The sequence below is a fragment of the Sarcophilus harrisii genome, chromosome 1, assembly GCF_902635505.1.
Source record: "Sarcophilus harrisii chromosome 1, mSarHar1.11, whole genome shotgun sequence".
NCBI lineage: Eukaryota > Metazoa > Chordata > Mammalia > Dasyuromorphia > Dasyuridae > Sarcophilus > Sarcophilus harrisii.
Genome location: NC_045426.1, coordinates 497,583,743 through 497,602,146, shown reverse-complemented (window position 1 = coordinate 497,602,146; position 18,404 = coordinate 497,583,743). Strand labels below are relative to the sequence as shown.

At 37.0% G+C, this 18,404-nt stretch overlaps 1 protein-coding gene across 2 annotated transcripts in view; it reads left to right on the top strand.

Annotated features, from left to right (window-relative positions):
• MYOM1 (myomesin 1) overlaps positions 1–18,033 on the top strand; it is a 153,800-nt gene extending 135,767 nt beyond the window's left edge. Inside the window, exons 30-38 of one of the 2 annotated variants that reach the window (XM_031946590.1) lie at positions 1,877–1,990; positions 4,886–4,973; positions 5,903–5,941; positions 6,046–6,151; positions 10,055–10,218; positions 11,967–12,003; positions 12,246–12,268; positions 14,852–14,907; positions 17,173–18,033. In XM_031946590.1, coding sequence (XP_031802450.1) covers positions 1,877–1,990; positions 4,886–4,973; positions 5,903–5,941; positions 6,046–6,151; positions 10,055–10,218; positions 11,967–12,003; positions 12,246–12,268; positions 14,852–14,907; positions 17,173–17,466 — 921 coding nt within the window. In that variant the 3' untranslated portion in view covers positions 17,467–18,033. The remainder of the gene's footprint in view (positions 1–1,876; positions 1,991–4,885; positions 4,974–5,902; positions 5,942–6,045; positions 6,152–10,054; positions 10,219–11,966; positions 12,004–12,245; positions 12,269–14,851; positions 14,908–17,172) is intronic. The other variant, XM_031946591.1, reaches the window with a different exon arrangement.
• The last annotated feature ends 371 nt before the right edge of the window (positions 18,034–18,404 follow it).

Below are 18,404 nucleotides of genomic sequence, written 5' to 3'. Positions count from 1 at the left end.
TGTTGTGTGCCAGGTACTTTGCTAAGCCCTTGTAGTACAAAAAGAGGAAAAAGAATCTCTGCAAATATATGAAAAGTCAATTATATACAAGATAAATAGGAGATATTAAAGGATGGAAGATGGGGATTAGGTAATTGTATTTCATTCCCAGCATTTAAAAAAACCCATTAAGCAGGTTATTTGTTGAAGGAATGAAAACAGAAATAATGTCATAGGCACTAGTATGAATTTATTGAAGGTTAGTTGCAAGTTGAGGTTGTTGTTATCGTTGTTTGCCCTTCATTCTTGAAGAGGACCTTGACATCAGGAAGGGGATGTCATGACAGCAAGTAAAATGGGTTTGAGGGAGAGAGGGCTGTGCAAAGTCACCAGCCTTACTTTCTCTGAAGTAGTTACTATTTGAAGATATGAGTGTATAAATACATCAGGGAATTCACGTGTGTGACCCCTGTCAGAATCATCAATTTAATGTTTCTAAAAGACAAAAAGGTCAGTGAATGAATGGATTTGTATGTGTCATCATCATTATAATCATGGCACTCAATTTTGTCCAGAGGAAATATTTCCCATTTAGTGTTAGTTTCTGGAGCCATCAATCTTGTAGTTTATAGTACAAAATTAGAAAATGGAAGCTTACCATCATGCTCCTTTTGAGTTGATCTCATTCTCATGAATCTCTTTCCAAACCTCTCACCTAGCTAAAATGTTCTAGTAAGGGCAAAACAGAAGAATTGAACTATTAAGTCACCACAGTGGGTAGAGACTGCTAGATTATGGTGATAAGAATAAGTAAAACTGCAGTGATCACTGGGCCATTCTATTGCATTATATAGAGCTAGTGTAATAAGTTGGCTTGCTGGCAGAGCTTACTTTACAAAAGTTAAGATATCTTCAGACATAATTGAAATCGGTCAAAAAATGAGAGAATTCAACTTGCAAAGGGGTATGGTGATGGCGATTATCATATATAACATAAAAGACCATAGTATAAAGATAAGGTATCAACAAACATATATTATAGATAACATATACACGTATTTGAACATACAAAAAGAAACTATTATAAAATTTATATAGAAATCTATAACATAGAAATGTTAAGCAAGCCCATTATCTGATGAGTCTAAGAAAGTAAGATAGCTTCTTATAAAAGCTAAATCATATTTCTGTGAGAAGCACTCCTAGAAAGTCTTGGGTAAAGTGGGAAGTTAGCAGACAAAGTTGCCAACATTCATAAAAGTGGGTCAATATTGTTAATGACAAAGTCCTGGTCTATCCAGCTCAAGTAAAGAGTATTTCATGACCACTCCACACAAACTTCTGTAAAGGAATAAGAAGTATCTTCTTATACCTCCTCTTTGGGTCCAAGTTCTTTTATAACATTCATCTTATTATTGTTATTTTATTTATCTCCTTTGATGAAATCATTGTAAATATGTTTTCCTGGCTCTACTTTACTTTATTTTGTACATGTAATATTTCCATGTGTCTCTGATTTCTTCATGTTAGTCGATTCTTACTGCAAAGCAATATTTCATTACATTCATTGTTCCTCAATTTGGTTAGTTAGTTGATGAGTATCTACTTTGTTTCCAGTTCTTTGTTAACACAAAGACTTCTACTATAGATATATGTCTTTTTTTTTTTTACTATGAAGCTTTTCTTTTAGTTAGTGATATCCTTGGGAGTGTATACCTAGCAATGAAATCTCTGGGTAAAAGAGTATAGATGCATTAGACATTTTATTTGTATAATCCCAAATTGTTTTCCAGAATGAGCATATTAATTTGCAGTTCCACCAACAATGCATTAGTGTTACTGTCTTTCCATAATCCCTCCAACACTGACCGTTCTTATCTTTTGTCATTTTTGCTAGGTGGCCAATATTAAGAAGGAAACACATATTGTATGGTACAAAGATGAGAGGGAGATAACTGTGGATGAAAAGCATGACTTTAAGGATGGTATATGTACTCTGCTTATAACAGAGGTAGGTAATTCTTACAAATATACAACTTAGTCTGTTAAATATAGTTTTTAAGGAAATACTAGTTCCCTCAGAATAGACTTTCTTCTCCATCACAAAGGTAAGTAGGGGAGACATACCTCTGATACTCTGATAAAGAATTAGTGTTTGAGGGAAATACAAATTCAGTATGAGTCAGCCATGTGATACAGCAGCAAAATAATATGATCTTAGGCTCAATTAAGAGAGGCATTGGTTATTGGATGAAGGAAGTCATAGTCCCACTGCACTCTGTCTGGTGCCAGTCCTACATCTGGACTATTGTGTTTAGTTCTGAATACTGCATTTTAACAATTGATCTACCAACCAGTAAATATCACGTGCTTGTTATGGACCAGGCTCAAGGATCTTGCAATCTAAAAGACATGGATAAACTGGAAAATACTCAGCAGAGGTTAACCAGGATGTCAAAGGATTTCAAGGTCATCTAATATGAAGAATGGTAGAAGCAACTGGCGATATTTAGAGCACCTAAGAGAAGATGGGCGATATGAAGAACTTAAAGAGTTATCATATAGAAGAAGGATTAGACTTGTTACTTTCATTCAACACTTAGCTTAAATTCTGTCTCCTTTGTAAAGCCTTTCCTGATACTAAGTTGTCAGTGATCTCTCTACCTCTATGAAATTACTTTGTATTTACTCATCTTACCAGTGTACATGTTTTCCTTAGGTAGAGTGTAAGTCCTGTGAGGGCAAGGATTATTGTTGGTTTTATCTTTATATCCATGATATAAAAGGAGGACATAGTTGGATCTATACTCTAGAAAATCACTTTAATGTCTGAATGGAGGATGGATTGGAGTAAGGAGAGACTTATAAGAAGAAACACCAGCAAGTAATTATTCCATTGCAATAATCATTTGTGAAGTGATGAGGGCTTGAACTAGACTGATGGCAGTGTCGAAGAAGAGAAGGAACATATTCAAGAAATGATGCAAAAGAGTAAAAGATAATAAGGAATGCAGGATGATTCCTAGATTGTGAGCCTGAGGGACTGAGAGACTGGACTGTTCCCTCTATAATAATAGGGAAAATAATAATGAGAAACGGCTTGGGGGAAAATAATGAGTTCTGTTTTAGACATGATGTGTTTAAGATGTGTACTAGACATACAGTTTGACATATCTGAAAGGCAGGTGATTGGAAATTAGCAGAGAGATTGGCCCAGGAAAGGTACATTTGAGAATCATCAGCATAGAGATCTAAATGAAATCCATGGAAGCTGATGAAATCACCAAGTGAAGTTATATAAAGGGGGAAGAAAAGAGAATCCAGGAAGGAACCCTATATCATATATATATATATATATATATATATATATACACATATATATATGTATGTATATATACATATATATATATATAACCTTATATCTTAAGAAGATTGAGAAGGAGCACTCAGAGAGGTGGGAGGAGAACTAGGAAAGAGTGTTCTAAAAACCTAGAGGAATAAAATATAAAGGAGGAGAAAATGATCCGCAGTGTCAAAATCTGAAGAGAAGTTGAGGAAAATGAGGAGTAAAAAAAGGCCTTCAGTTTGTCAACTATAGATCAGTGGTGATGTAGGAAAGAGCAATTTAGATACAATGATAAGGTCAGAAACTGAAAGGTTTCTGTAGAATGTAGAATGTAGATGTAGAATAATGGTGGGGACTGAAAGATCAAATGAAAGGTTTTTCAAGGTTTGTAGACATAATATATTTGTAGACAATAAGGAATCAGTCAGTAGACAGGGAGAGACTGGAAATAAGTGATAAAGCAGGAATGACAGAGATAGCAATATGTTGGAATAGATGGTAAGAAATAGGATTGCTTGAGGGAAACTATCTTTGAAAGGAGGAACGTTATCTCATCATGTGAGACAGGGGTAAAGGAGGAAATACTGGTAGGAGCAGAAGACCTCTGAGTGATAGAAGATAAAGAGGGTAGAAGAAAGAGCTCGTGGCAAATGGGCTCAATTGTTCTGTAAAATATGAGGCAAGATTCTCCACTGAGAGAATGAAGGGAAGAGAAGCCAGGAGAGTTTTAAGGAGTAATGAAAAGGAACTTCTAGTATATCAACTTATAAGATAATAATAAGGCAAGTGTAGAAGAATTATTTAGCATCATTTAGGGCCTAGTTGACGTTGGTAATATTAATATGTAGTGGACCCAGTCAGAACAGTTGTATGATTTTTTTCTACCTTCTTTCAGAAACATATATGTAGGAATGAAACTGGGGAATGGTGGGAATGAGCTAAGACTGAGACTTGGAAGAATAGAATTGCCAAAACTGATAAGAGGGGTTGGGATTCAAGAAAGGAGAACAAGAAAGTGTAGAGCTGAATTGGGATAACGACAGGGAAAAGAAGGAAGAGCAGCTAGTATAGGAGAAATGGCTTTTTTTTTTAACTCTATGCATATATGAGAAAAATTGAGGTAAAAAGCATGGTAAGACAATTAGTTCTATGATTTTCTCATTTGAACTTGAAGGCAGCTCATTTCTCCTTATACTATAAATCAACCTATAAAGATATTTTTCAACCTATTTTCTGCTTAAAAAGTAATGCTTCTGAATGTTTTGAAACTTAGTTTTAATAAATGAAAAAGTACAAGTTAAAGGCCTCTGACTTCACTGTTGGAATCATTTGAAGTATCATAAAGATGACAAACCAAGATTGTTGATTAGGTAAATTATAATGGAAAATTCTTCTGTAAAATAGTCCTCCTATCCCATTTCTTTTTTAACTTACGTTTATGCCAGATTTATATTAAGTAATAGGACCTTAAAAATTCAAATCCAACTTTTCTTTTTAAAGCTTCTCTCAACCCAACCACTATTATTCATTGAGATAATGTGTATTTTTTCTTTCCTCTAGTTTTCCAAGAAAGATGCTGGTTTTTATGAAGTGATATTGAAAGATGACAGAGGAAAGGACAAGAGCCTACTAAAACTTGTGGATGGAGGTAAGTCTTCCCTGCCGAGTACATGCTTTAGTTCAATGGTATCATCTATATTTAGGTTACCAGAATGATATTTGAAATTACATAGCTCTCCATTCATTGATTTGCTTTGAATTAAAGTTCTAGTAGATGAGTTATTGTTTTATTTGAAATCAAATCAATTAGAAATCAAAGAAATCCATACTGATTGAAGTATATGTTTTCTCAAACATGAAAGAAAAGTTTAATAGATTAATTCCAATGATTATTTTTACCTCTTAAAAAATTTTTTCCAGTACAAAAACTCAACCATAGGAACTGACATTTATGTAGCACCACAAAATTTTCAAAGAATCATGCCTAAAGACTCTCATTGGATCCTTCCAACACTTTGTAAGTTAGGTATAAGTAAGATTATCTCTATTTTACCATTGTGGGAACTAACTGGTGCTCAAAGAAGTAGGATTTAAACCTAGATATTATTAACTCCATGTCCAGCATTCTATGCATTATACCAAGCACACACACACACACACACACACACACACACACACACACACAACCCAATCCATTATTAAATGAATACAAACAAAGTGATTGTAATGGTTAAATATGAAATTCTAAGGTATATAGTTATTACCTAGGTAAGAAGCCCCACCCAAAAGAAACCTTGCTTCTGTGAGGTTCTTGGTGATGAGAATATCCAGGTAAATATTACTCACTTATAAAATATTGTGATATGGCAGCTCTGGACCTGCAATCAAGAGCAATCTCTGTCCAAGGGCAACTTATGATGGAGATCAGTTAACCTCTCCACCCCTTAGTTTCCTCATCTACAGAATAGGAATACCTCCTCTCAGACAAGCAGAGAAATTTGAAGCTAAGTTTTTATGTTTAATACAAACTTCAGATTCTTTTTCTGTTGAACTTTTTTTCTACATCTATTTTCACAGCTTTTAAAGACCTAATGACTGAAGTCTGCAAGACAATTGGTAAGCTTTCGTTTTTTTAAAAAAGCTTTATGAGTCACTCACTGTTCTGTTTTGTGGAGAAATTTAAATGTGCAAGAAATAACCTGTTATCTATCTCCTTTCAGCTTTGTCTGCTACAGAATTGAAAATCCAGAGCACAGCAGAGGGTATTAGATTGTACTCCTTTGTTAATTATTACCTGGATGATCTGAAAGTGAGCTGGTCCCACAAGTAAGTAAATGGGAACCTATTGGCCTAGAGGGAACTTTCTTCTCTTTACTAAAGAAAAGCAAAAATTCTAACATTCTTCTTGGAAATAGAGATTTCTTTCAACATTCACAACCCTCAGATTAGGAAATATAAGATTAGAAGTCAGAAGCAATGAATTTGTGGCAGGCTATTTATTTTTAGTAAGACTTTTCCTTAGGGGGTAGAATAGAGTAGATCTCAAGTAATAGTTGAGGATGAATTGGTCACATATCCTCTGATTATGACTGAACTTTAAAAATTGAAAAAAAATTATTGAAGGATGAAGGAATAGGAATTTCACATTATCACAATCAATATATCTCAGTGAGCCCCAGACTTCTCAAGATATGAACTGATGGACTTATTCTTCAAGGAAACTATAAGCTATTAATGTCCCATAGCTAAATTACTAAACTAATGAATGTTATAGACTCTGTAGCTCACATATCAGGAAGACTTTTAAGGTATGGGGGACATGTTTGGACTGATTGAAGAAATTTCTTCTGCCTCTAACCTAGCCTTCTAGTGATGACTATTATTATAATTATTTTTTTAAATAAAATCTTAACTTTGTATTTTAAAACCTTTCCCCCATTATTATTGATTAGCAATTTCAGTTAATTAATGCTAATAAATTATAGCACTAATGTTTGTTCCAGTTTTTCCCCTCCCCTCCAATTGTTAATTCGGTTAACATTTCCAGGGACCTAATATGGAAGAAGGGCAGCAAAATGACAAATGTCAGGCCTGGAGTCAGGAGAACCTGAGTTCAAATCCAGCCTCAGATACTTACTGGTTGTGTGACCCAGGTCAAGACACTTAACCCTGTTTGTTTCAGTTTCCTCATCTGTAAAATGAGCTAGAGAAAGAAATGGCTGTTGCACCCAGCTGGCTTTTAAGAGCTCATGGCATATGAGCCATTTGATCTCTGAGGGGAGATGAATGAGGTGGGAGACTCAGAGTGTGAAAAGAGCTCCAGTTTATTATGCTGGTCGGCCATGTTGTTATACATTTTTGTAAGCATGATCAGTGTGTGAACAGTAGACAATCTCCAATCACCATTCAGAGAAGCAGCCCGTGGGCTTTGCGTATGCATGGTATCTGCCAATGGGAGGAGAGCCAGTCCAGCAATTCAGCAGCTCACTCAGGCGCAAGGCCCTATTCAGGCATCCTTGTTCACAGAGCCACTGGCTGTGACCCTCCAGCTCACCCGTTCCCATGATCACACATCATTGCTCCTTGCTCAACAAGGGCGTTTCTGCAACATGGCAGAAAACTTATCATGCATCAAGGGTGGAGGCCTCAGTACTCCCTCTCAGCAGGGTCCCATAACTCAGCAATTCCCCCTTTTTATTTTTTAGATTAAAAGTCCTTTCTTGAGCTGCACCCTCTGAAAGGAGAACGATCTATAAAAGCACCCTAATATTATAGGGCAAGGACAAATCAGTAACAACATAGCAACACACAGGGCAACCCCTGATTCTAATTTAAACCACCATGAAAAGGTATTATCCAACCAATGCATGCTTTTTTCAGCAGTTTTATTTGGATTCCCATTGTAATCGAGCCTGGAGTTTCAATAACTCTACTTGTGCTCCTATTTCCAATGATACTTCTCTTTTTTCTAATGGGATTAGGATCTGTTAATCACTTTTGACAGGAAGCATTGATACATGAGCTCTAGTGATCACAAATACAGTCTGATTTTCAATGTCAGTGTACAATTCCAAGAAGTAATGTTATAAAAATCTAATGTTTCTTTGGTAACAGTTACAGAGTCTCCCCACATGAATGCATATTTCCCTCCCAGACACACAACTGGTATCCAGCTCTCGTGCCACTTGTCCAAGAACCAGGGCCCAAGGTGTGTTTCCATGCGCCAAACTGCCGGTCCAATTCTGGAGTGACCAGAATGTGTCCCATGGAGGCTTGTGCTTTCCAAGGGGACAACCTGATAATCCTTTATATAGACACCCCACTGCAAGCCTCCCGCAGATGAGGGTGTCGCGATGACAGGATGTCTCCTGCAGGCCCAGCATGGATCACATGATGCTCACCCCCATGAGACAACCCTAGGCCATGGTGGGTCCAGCCCGCCTTTTGGCCTCTGTTGCCAGTCCTGATTGTAACACAATGCCATATTATGCAGAAAGCACCTATCTAGTGGTCTTGGGGGCACGTCTTCTCCTCCTGTTGGACCTCTTCTTCCTTCTTTTCCTCTTCAGTTCTATGGACAACTTGAAGATGTCTGATGGGGATCCACTACTGAAGGTTTTTTCTCTTGGAGATACAAGCATATCCTGGCCCCCACATTACAGCCCTATAGGATCCCTCCCATCCTCCAGGACTCTTTTTCATTACCATGGTCTCCTTCTTAGGTCTTCTTAATGAAGATGGGGTATTATCTTTTAGTGATTCTCTATGTTCACCAGAGAATATTTCATAGCTGGACTTAAATCATTTGAATCAAATGTTTAAGTAATTCATTGTGCTATATTTTGACATTGTTTATTGAGAAAATCCCAAAAGTTTCCCAAAAAGTTGGATATGACTGAAACAACCGAACAACAACAACAAATGGGAAAGAAAACAGGATTCCAGCACAGAGTTCTCCATTTCTTCCTTTTGTTCTCATTTTTTTCTCTCAGGCTAAATTTTTGGAAGTTATTGTAAGTTAAGATGGATAAAATTAGGTCACTAAGTTTTTAGGAAACTTATCTATAACATCTAGAACATTCTAAGCAATGGATATGAAGGAAATGGTGAGAAGCAAAGTTAAGTCAAAGGGTTGTACTATGGAATTGCCAGCTTTATGGTTTCTCTACAGTAGTTACCTCTTGACCAGGAAAGCTGGAGCATGTGAATGTTATTTGAGAAAGGAGATGAGTCACAAACTCTCCAAGTTACCCAGAAAAGGACATTCAATTCAGCTCATATTTAAACAACATATTGAGCCAGTGGTCACCTAGTCTTTGCTATTGCTTGAAGATGCCAGATGAGGGATGATGATTCTTGCTATTTTCTCATTATTTTAAATTAAAAACCAGCAGCTGTTCATATTGGCCTTGCCTTGGAATTGATTGTTGTGTTAAGCACATTGTGCCCTAGTACAGAAGAATCTTCTCTTTTAATTCCTGAGACAATTCTGATTCTTGTCCTTATTCCCACGTATCCTGCTTCCCCCTCTGTCTTATGTCTTAAATTATTTGGCAATACCATTTACAAATGGATTTCTTTTAGCTTTAATGATTCCTTCTAACTGCATATAAGCCCAACTAAAAATAATGATTGAGAGACAGCTAGATGGTGCAATGGACAGTATCAAATCTGGAGTCAGGAAGATTCATCTTCCTCTATTCAAATCCAGTCTCAGACACTTACTAGTTATATGACCCAGTTTTCCTCAGTTTCCTTATCTGTAAAATGAGTGGGAGAAGGAAATGGCAAGCCACTCTCGTATCTTTATAAGGAAAACTCCAAATGCGGTAAGAAAGAATTGGACACAATTGAAAATGGCTAAATAACAAAAATAATGATAATAAATATCACAACATATATTACAGCTTAAAGTTAGTACATAGTAGATCTGAGTCAAATAATTGCTTTTCTTTCTGAACTTAAAAACTATACCAGATATTCCACGGAAGGCGACATATGCCAAAATACAGTCTCATATCTTACTATCTTTCCCTGCCTCATGATCACTTGTTATCCTAAGCCTTGTTTCAGCAGCCAAAAATATTCACTGAAATATAGGAGAAATTGCATCAAGGCCAACAGCCCTCAGAAAATCTTTTGTACTTTTATGTTAGTTAGAAGAGTCCAAGGGAACAAGAATTCCTAACTCAAAGAAAGCATTAATGATGTTTCCTTTCTTTCCCAAAGCGGAACAGCTATTAAGTATACTGACAGAGTTAAGAGCGGTGTCACTGGGGAGCAGATTTGGTTGCAAATCAATGAGCCTACTCCAAATGACAAAGGGAAATATGTAATGGAGCTCTTTGATGGCAAAACTACACATGAAAGGAAAATGGATCTTTCTGGACAAGGTAAGGAATACACTGGGGAAAGTAGGGAAGCACTAGGCTTGAGAAATCCTGGACTCAAGACTCATCTCTGGGGCTGATCAATTGTATTTTTCAAAGCAAGTCATTTAACTTCTCTAGACCTCAATTTCCTCATTTGCAAAATGGAGGCAATAATTCTTTCTTTTCCTACCACACAGGATTGGTTATGAGAAAAAGTACTTTGTAAACATTAAAGCAAAACATAAAATACTCTTGTTGACCTTACTTGCTGGTTGTGATAAATATCATCTTCCATTATCATCATCATTGTTGTTATTATTTCTCCAAACTCCTTTCTATCATGAGTCATTCCTGTCTACCAGAGTTAGAAATTAAAATGCTAAATTCTTCTCCATTTTGTAGAATCATAAATTTAGACCTGGAAGGGATCTCAGAGATCATTGAACCTAACCCCCTCATTTAGCAGGTGAGGTACTTGGCTAGGGTCATTCAATGAGTATTTTAGATTAGACCTAATATCTAAGTGAAGGTGTTTTGCCTAACAATAAAAATAACAATAGCCAACATTTATATAGTAGTTACTATATGCCAAGCACTGTGCTAAGTGCTTTATAATTATTATCTCTTTTAATCCTCACAACAAACTTAGGAAGTAGGTATCATCATTGTTACTCCCATTTTGGAGTTAAGGAAATAGAGGCAGACAGGTTAAATGCCCTGGGTTACACAGCTAAGTAGGTTTGTGAGGCTAGACTTGAACTCAGGTCTTCCTGACTCCAAACCCTGGTACTCTATCTACTATGCCACCCAGCTGTCTTCAAAATTGTCTTGTTTGTATCTAATTATTCCAATAATTATTATTTGTGTCTATATAATTCTAAAATCTATATTATTCCAGACTAAATTGTTAAAAATTATTGATGCTGAATCAAAAAAAATCTTTCAAAAATGTAGGCCATGTTCATTATGGAGTGTTTCCTATTATTTACTTTTACTTACTTTTATTATTGCTATTAATTACTTCCATTTCTAGAAAAAAGTCATCCACACATTTGTAAAGGTCATTATCTATATGACTTTAAACAAGATATTTAATTTCCTTGGGCCTCAGTTTCTTCATCTATTAAATGAGGGGGTTGAATTAGAGGGCTTCTGAGGTCCCTTTCAGCTCTAAATCTTTTATTCTATAATTTATGTTTTTCCCTATAAATTATAAATCTTTTAAATTTATAACCATGGGCAGGTTCATACAACTCCAGCAACTTGTTTTCCCCTATAAGCACTGTATACTAAAAATGAAATGATTCTAATATCACAAAAGATCTTAAAGAATGAGAGGGAGGAAGTCGAGAGAGTTAACAATACTTATGAGAGAACTTCCATGTACATCAGAAGACCTTCAGAGCCTGAGCTCAAGAGATTCTCCAGCCTCGAACAGGGCAACAGGGAGCACCAGCACCAGCCTCACGCCCAACTTTTATGCTAGCCATCTTTAACAGGCTTAGTCACTGCTTTTCTGTTCACTTAGCACATGTCTGTTTCCCTATACAAACAACCTTAAAATTTAACATTTCATATTTACCACCTGGGGAGTAATTTTTTTTTTCTATTTTAAAGTGGAAATTAAAAAAAAAAAAACTCAAATGTTAGAGCAGACAAAGACACAATCTTAGACAAACCATGGGTAAAGGTAACTATTATAATTGAACTCTGTGGGTTGTGAATTTTCTATGAGAAAACCCTGTCATTTGTATTTCTTCTATTGGCAGCTTACGATGAAGCTTTTGCTGAATTCCAGAGGTTAAAGTAAGTCCTTTTCCTTGCAAGTATCATTTAAGTGCCCTAATGGAAATGAGAACACTGTGTACTATTTCTGCTGATCTTCACTTTTTTTTAAAGGGTCTTTTGCACATTAAAAAGCTAGACTTCCAGCTGCTCCATTGTGAGCAAGGATTTTCTAAAGCAATTAGAGACAGGCCAGGCCAGCTACCTTGAATCAACACTAACACTGTATTCTTTTTTTTCTCCCTTTGTTCCTCCAAATCCAGACAAGCTGCCATTGCAGAGAAAAGTAAGTGAACAATTTTCACATTTGTCTGCAAAAGAATTAGAGTCAGAATAACCTTTTACTTCACTGTTGTGATTGGGAAGAAAGAATTAAAGTTTGCATGGACATTTTGCCCAGATGTCTTTGTCTTAAGTGCTTGTTACCATGCCTCCATTGTGACTTGTGTGTCAAAATTATATATGGCATGAAAAAAGGGCCCAGGTTTACTTATGGAATTGTTGCACTCTTCTTGGCTTGAGATCATACCCAGAAAGCTATAAGAGTCTCTACTAGAAAACCAACTTGGAGACATTTATTGGAAGAGAATTTTTACTTTTTTTAAAGGGGGGAAGGTGTGAAATCTTATAAATTCTTTTGTATTAGGATTAGGAAAATCATACTGCAAGAAGAAATAGACAGCAAAACTATAATAGTGGGAGATCTCAATCTTGCACTCTCAGAACTAGATAAATCAAACCACAAAATAAATAAGAAAGAAGTTAAAGAGGTAAATAGGCAAATTATAGTGACCTAAATTCTCATAATCCCACCATGGACCACAAGAAGTGTTGCCTAATATCACCTGTAATTCTTGATTGTTTTATTTTTTTATACTGGGACATACTATCATCTCCTGGTATATAGTCTGCTCTTGACTGGTATGGACACTGTAGAGGTTTCAGGTGTTCACTCTTCTCTGAAATGACCATTGTCACTTCTGTTGTCTTCCAGCTAAAATTTAGGCACTGTGATAGTGGGTTTGCTAGCCTCTGGTTTCTCTGCCAGTGGGGTTACCTGCCTTTCGTTTATGAATCTTCTCCTAAAGTCCTCCAACTCTCATGGGCACTCTAGATATTTGGAAGGCAGGTAGCTATCAGATCTTCTCTCTTAATCTAGCTGGTAATTCTAACTTTCAATTCTTGCAATAAGGCCTAGCCAAGAGGTCAGGCAGACCAAGATTCCCTCCTCTCACTGAGTATTGTCCCTCCTGTGTTGGATGTTGTAAAACTTAGTGGTCTGTAATGCCAGAGGACTACCCAGAAGTTGACTCTTTTTCTTCCAAAAAGGACATGGTCTTCCTCCTCCTTTTGGTGTGTCCACTCTGCCCTGAGCTTCCTAAGACTTAGCATTGTAGGGAAACACTCCTAAGCCTTCTCATCCCTCTAGCCTCCCTTTAGCAGACTTGGGCTCTGACCTTTATCCCAGGATTAGTACCTTAATTGTTTCCCAAGTTTTAGTCACTGGGAAGAAATAGCCAAGTTGTCTACACTCCCCAGGGGATTGACTACCACCTCTCAACATTCTAGCTGGTATCTCAAGGCATGTAGACTCTAGAGACTCATCTTTTGTTCTCCTACACGTGGCCACCAAGAGGTGAGAGCTCTGAATACTCTATCTGAGCAAGTCTATGCTTTTCTGGAAGACAAAAAGGAGTTAAGGATGAAGGATGAGATAATATAACCATCCTAGTTATAGGATTATAACCATAAAAGTTCTTTTTTTCTTTATCATTTTCCTTATGGGTGTTGTTTTTTTTTCCAGTTGGAGGCTCTAAATCTCTCCTAGCTCCTTTCAGTCACTGAACATCTTCCCATTCTTCCCTCTTTGTTTTCTGTCTAAATGAGTGTCACTGAGAGTTAGGGGTTTAGCCCCAGGAGCAAAGATACATAAGATAGCAGAAGTCCCTGCCTAAGTTTTTCCTATTTCTCTCTCCTACTCTTCTTAGTGGATAAATCCAAAAACTATAATAAATAAGGCTGAATCCCACTACTATTCTAGGCTTAATTTTGAGCTTCTTCCAAAACCCAGAGATCTCAAGGGTAGAAACTGTATTGGTAATCTGATCACAGAACAAAAATGAAGGCAGAGTTGAACAGAACCCAATCATAATATCTGTTTATGTTTACAACCTGATTCAGGGAAAATGAGGGGGAGCATGGAGAAGATCCAGAAAGCAATCTATAGAAAATAGGAAGTATATCTAAATGTAAGATAGTTGGAGGCTAAAAGGGAAACTTGATTTGGAGTCAGCTACCAGGGCCTTGTTAATGATCTATTGGGGGATTATGGACAATTTAGAGAAGTTTTTAAATCAGTTCAATATGTTGCAAGCTTCCAGGCCTGGCTGGCATACATTCCCCTATATGACTCAACTATTTCTCATCCTGGTAAAACCCAGAAATCAGTCTCAGATGGCCCTGCAAGGCATTTAAAAGAACCTTCTCTGCCATACAAAATTCTAGATGCCATTTCATTCAGCTCCAGAACAGTCTGAGCCAAAAACAGACAAAAGGTCTGGAGGAGGCCTCTTCTCTGATACAACACAATGGTCTTAATCCAAGAATGGGTTTCATTTGGGGTGAGGTTATCAAAGATGTTTGTAAGAGATGGAAAATGTATATGTGTGTGTATGTTTGTATTAACAAATGAAAATCCCAAACCACCAGCTACATCTGTTATGTATATTGAAAACAAGGGGATTTTTAGAAGTTATTTTCAAAAAGAGAGGAAGAAAATGAAATCTGAAAATTACTATAAACCTGATTTTATCTATAATATAAGCATTTGTAACCTTGCAGATACTTAATAGAAATATGTATGTTTCAGATCGTGCCCGGGTATTGGGAGGTTTGCCAGATGTGGTCACCATACAGGAAGGCAAGGTATGTCATAAAGTATCAAGCACTGTGATAAGCACTGGGGTTTCAATATAAGCAAAATGATAGTATCTATACTCAAAAAGCTTACTTTCAAATAGGAGAAAACAATACACAAAAGGAAGTTGAAAACAGATCGGGGAATTGGAAAAGATATGCATAAAGACATGATATTTACATTGGAAAGTAAATCAGAAATTGAGCCAGGAAAAAAATCAATCAATAATCAATAAACATTTATGAAGCATCTTCTATATGATAGAATCTGTGTTAGCACTGAAAATACAAAAAGAGGCTCCTCTTCGGAAAGCTTATGATCCAATGGAGAACTTATAGGTTGGCCAGATCAAACCCTTTCCCAAAATAGAGACCCCCCAGGATGAATCCATCAATGGGAGAAGGGGACCAGCATGGGAAAACTGCGTTCCAAGTTGAGGAGACCCCAGGAGTTGAGGGAAGTTCCAGAGTCAGATAGCAACTGTAGGACAGTTTTCAAGTCCTGCCAGTTTCTACCTCCTAACTATTTTCAGATCTAACCCCTACTATTTATCTCCATGGTTACCATTCTATTATAGTTCCTCTTTGGCATTTGCTCATACAAATGCAATAACCTTGTAAATGGTCCCCTCATCTCCACAGTCTCCCCTCCAATCCATCCTTCATACCACTACAAAATGAATAAATTTGTTCCTGTCATTCCTCTGTTCAAAAACATTCAATGTTTCCTCTCTAACGCCTCTTGGTCTGACTTGGAATGTCAGCAGTTAGAAGCTCCCTCCTCCAGTGCAAAGCAGCAATTCTTCATAGCTTATGCTCTTAGATTATAGCCTGGAGCTTTGAAAGGTCACTTCCTGTAGTCAGTCAGAATGTGTCAGGGGTAGGTCTTGAAGCTGAATTTCCCTGACTGCAAGACTGCTTCTCTATCCACTGCCTCTTTCATGGTTCCTGAAGTTATAGTGGAAACTGATCTGGGCTTTCCCCTCAGCATCTAGGGTCTCATTTTAGGTTAAGAGCTGATTTCTACCCATTTGGGCAGGCAGTCAGTTAATAAATATGTATTAGGTGCCTACTATGTGCCAGGCACATATAGAGAGATAATAAAATCAAAAACAGTACTTGGTCTCCAGGCATTCACAGTCTAAGGTGGGGAGGTAACGTGCAAACCACTATGTACAAATATGCTATAAATACAGGCTAAATTGGAGATAATCAAAAGAAAGAACTCACTAGGATTAAGAGGGAATTCAAAAGCCTTCCTGTAAAAGGAAGCATTTTAGCTAGGCCTAGAAGGAAGCTAGGATGTGGAGATGCTTAGGCTTTTTTATGAGTCTGCCATCAAATCAGAGAATAGGTAGCTTTGACCAGGATTACCTTTCCACATACGTATCTCTTCTGTGTTTCGCTAAAATAAAAATTAACAAGGTCTCTCTGGTGCTTCTGCAAACTCCTTCCCTTCAGTAGAACTACCTCAAAAAATCAAGACATGTGCATGATATGTAATGATATAATTATTATTATAATTTATAATATGATACATAATTTATAATAAGGCAAATGTGTGATCTTGGACAAATTATTTCACCTCTGGTCCTCAGTTTCCTCATCAATAAAATGGGGACGTTGGACTAAGTGACCTTTAGGATTCCTATCTACTCTAAATCCTAGAATACAGTGTAGCAACAGATCTATTTTGATATAGGTAGCTAAGAATAAATTGACATTTAGGAAAGAATTTTGGCAGGACAGCCTTGTAAATTCCACGGGTTAAGTAGGACTTGGGGGAAAAGTGGAAAACAAAGAAAAATAAATTTGAAAATGTTAGATCGTACAAAGCAGCTGCTTGCCATTCAGGGAATATGTTGAAAAAATACACAGGTGGTGGGGATACCAATGAGATTTCACTACTGTGGTGGAATGAGAATTTTACCTTACAACAAAAGTGATCAGTTGGCATTTACGAAAGAAAGGGTGATGCATAAGAGTGATAGTTGAAGCTAAATGATAACAATTTCTAAAGTCAGATTTCGGGTCAAAACAACAACAACAAACAAACTTAATTTGTTATTAGATTCTTAGTAGTTAAACTTGAGGGTGGAAAGTTTAACTCAAAACCATAAGTGCACAACAGCCAACAACCTCTGGTCCACAATCTATCCCTGTTTAACCTTCTCATCTGGTTATGACAGAGAACTCAATGGATTATTTTTTAAATTATTATTTAACTATTTTCTCTTTCACTGCCTTCTCTCCTCCATCAATTGTCTTTTTCAGGCACTGAATCTTACTTGCAACCTATGGGGTGATCCCAGTCCCGAGATCTCCTGGTTGAAAAATGAAAAGCCCCTGAAATCAGATGAGCATTGTATCCTGAAGCTCGAGGCTGGGAAGACAGCCTTCTTCACCATCACAGCTGTCCAAACAAATGACTCTGGGAAGTACAGCCTGGTGGTGAAAAACAAATATGGCACTGAGACAAGTGACTTTACTGTCAGTGTGTTCCTCCCAGAGGAGGAAGCAGCAAAAGCTGCCTCTGAGACCCAGAAACAAAATAAGAAGGCAAAGTAAACTTTAGGCTAAGGAAGAAAGGTATGTGAGCAGAAATGGGACAGCCTCAGATAGGTGAATGCAATGGTTTGAGCAGGAGATAAAAAGCAGTCTTTGGGCTGTCCACTGAGTTCCTATGTTAGCACTGCCCCACAAGCATAATTGTGAAATCTCCCCTGCCTCCCCAAAACCAGCTGACAATGGCCATCCTACACAATTTCTTAATCAAATGACACAGGAAATAAATAAAAAATATAATTTTAAGGAAAAAATCAGAATGAGGTTATGGGGCCGGGGGAGAGGGGTGGGGAGAGAGCTAGGATCAAAGAGATGCTTCCTAGAGCTTTAGAGTAGTTGGAGAAAGTCTTTAGCATAGGTGATTTGGAGAGTGCCATTAGAACATAGTGTAGAAAATGTGGCTCACTGAGACAAGGTGTTAAGCCAACTGGTATTTTGTGTGTGTGTGTGTGTGTATGTGTGTGTGTGGCCCTAAAAGAGATTTGCAAATTGTGTCAATACTGTTTTGATGTTGTAATCTCCTCCTTGTTGGCAAATAAAGGCTCATATACCTTTCTTTTTAACCCAAAATTTATTTTCCTGATTCTTGAAATGTTACTTCTTAGTTTTGTTGATCATAGTAGAACTTATCTAACATAATCTCTTTTAAAAATTCATTGTTCAAGACTTTTAATGTTATGTTAACACTCTTTATAATCGTTTTCATTAAGTTTATACCAGTAAAGGCAGTGCCTTTGAGAAATAATCAAGTCCACCAATTGCCACCAATTAAGTCAGTTTAGTAGTTTTAATGGACAAATTTTGTCCACTTTGCAATGATGATCAGAACACGAAAATATCTGTTTTCTGGAGGTACAAAATTCCAAACAGTCACCGTCACACTTCACTGCCTGGGAGTCAGAAAACAGAGTTGAGACCTGTTTCGTTGTTTGTTAGTAAAA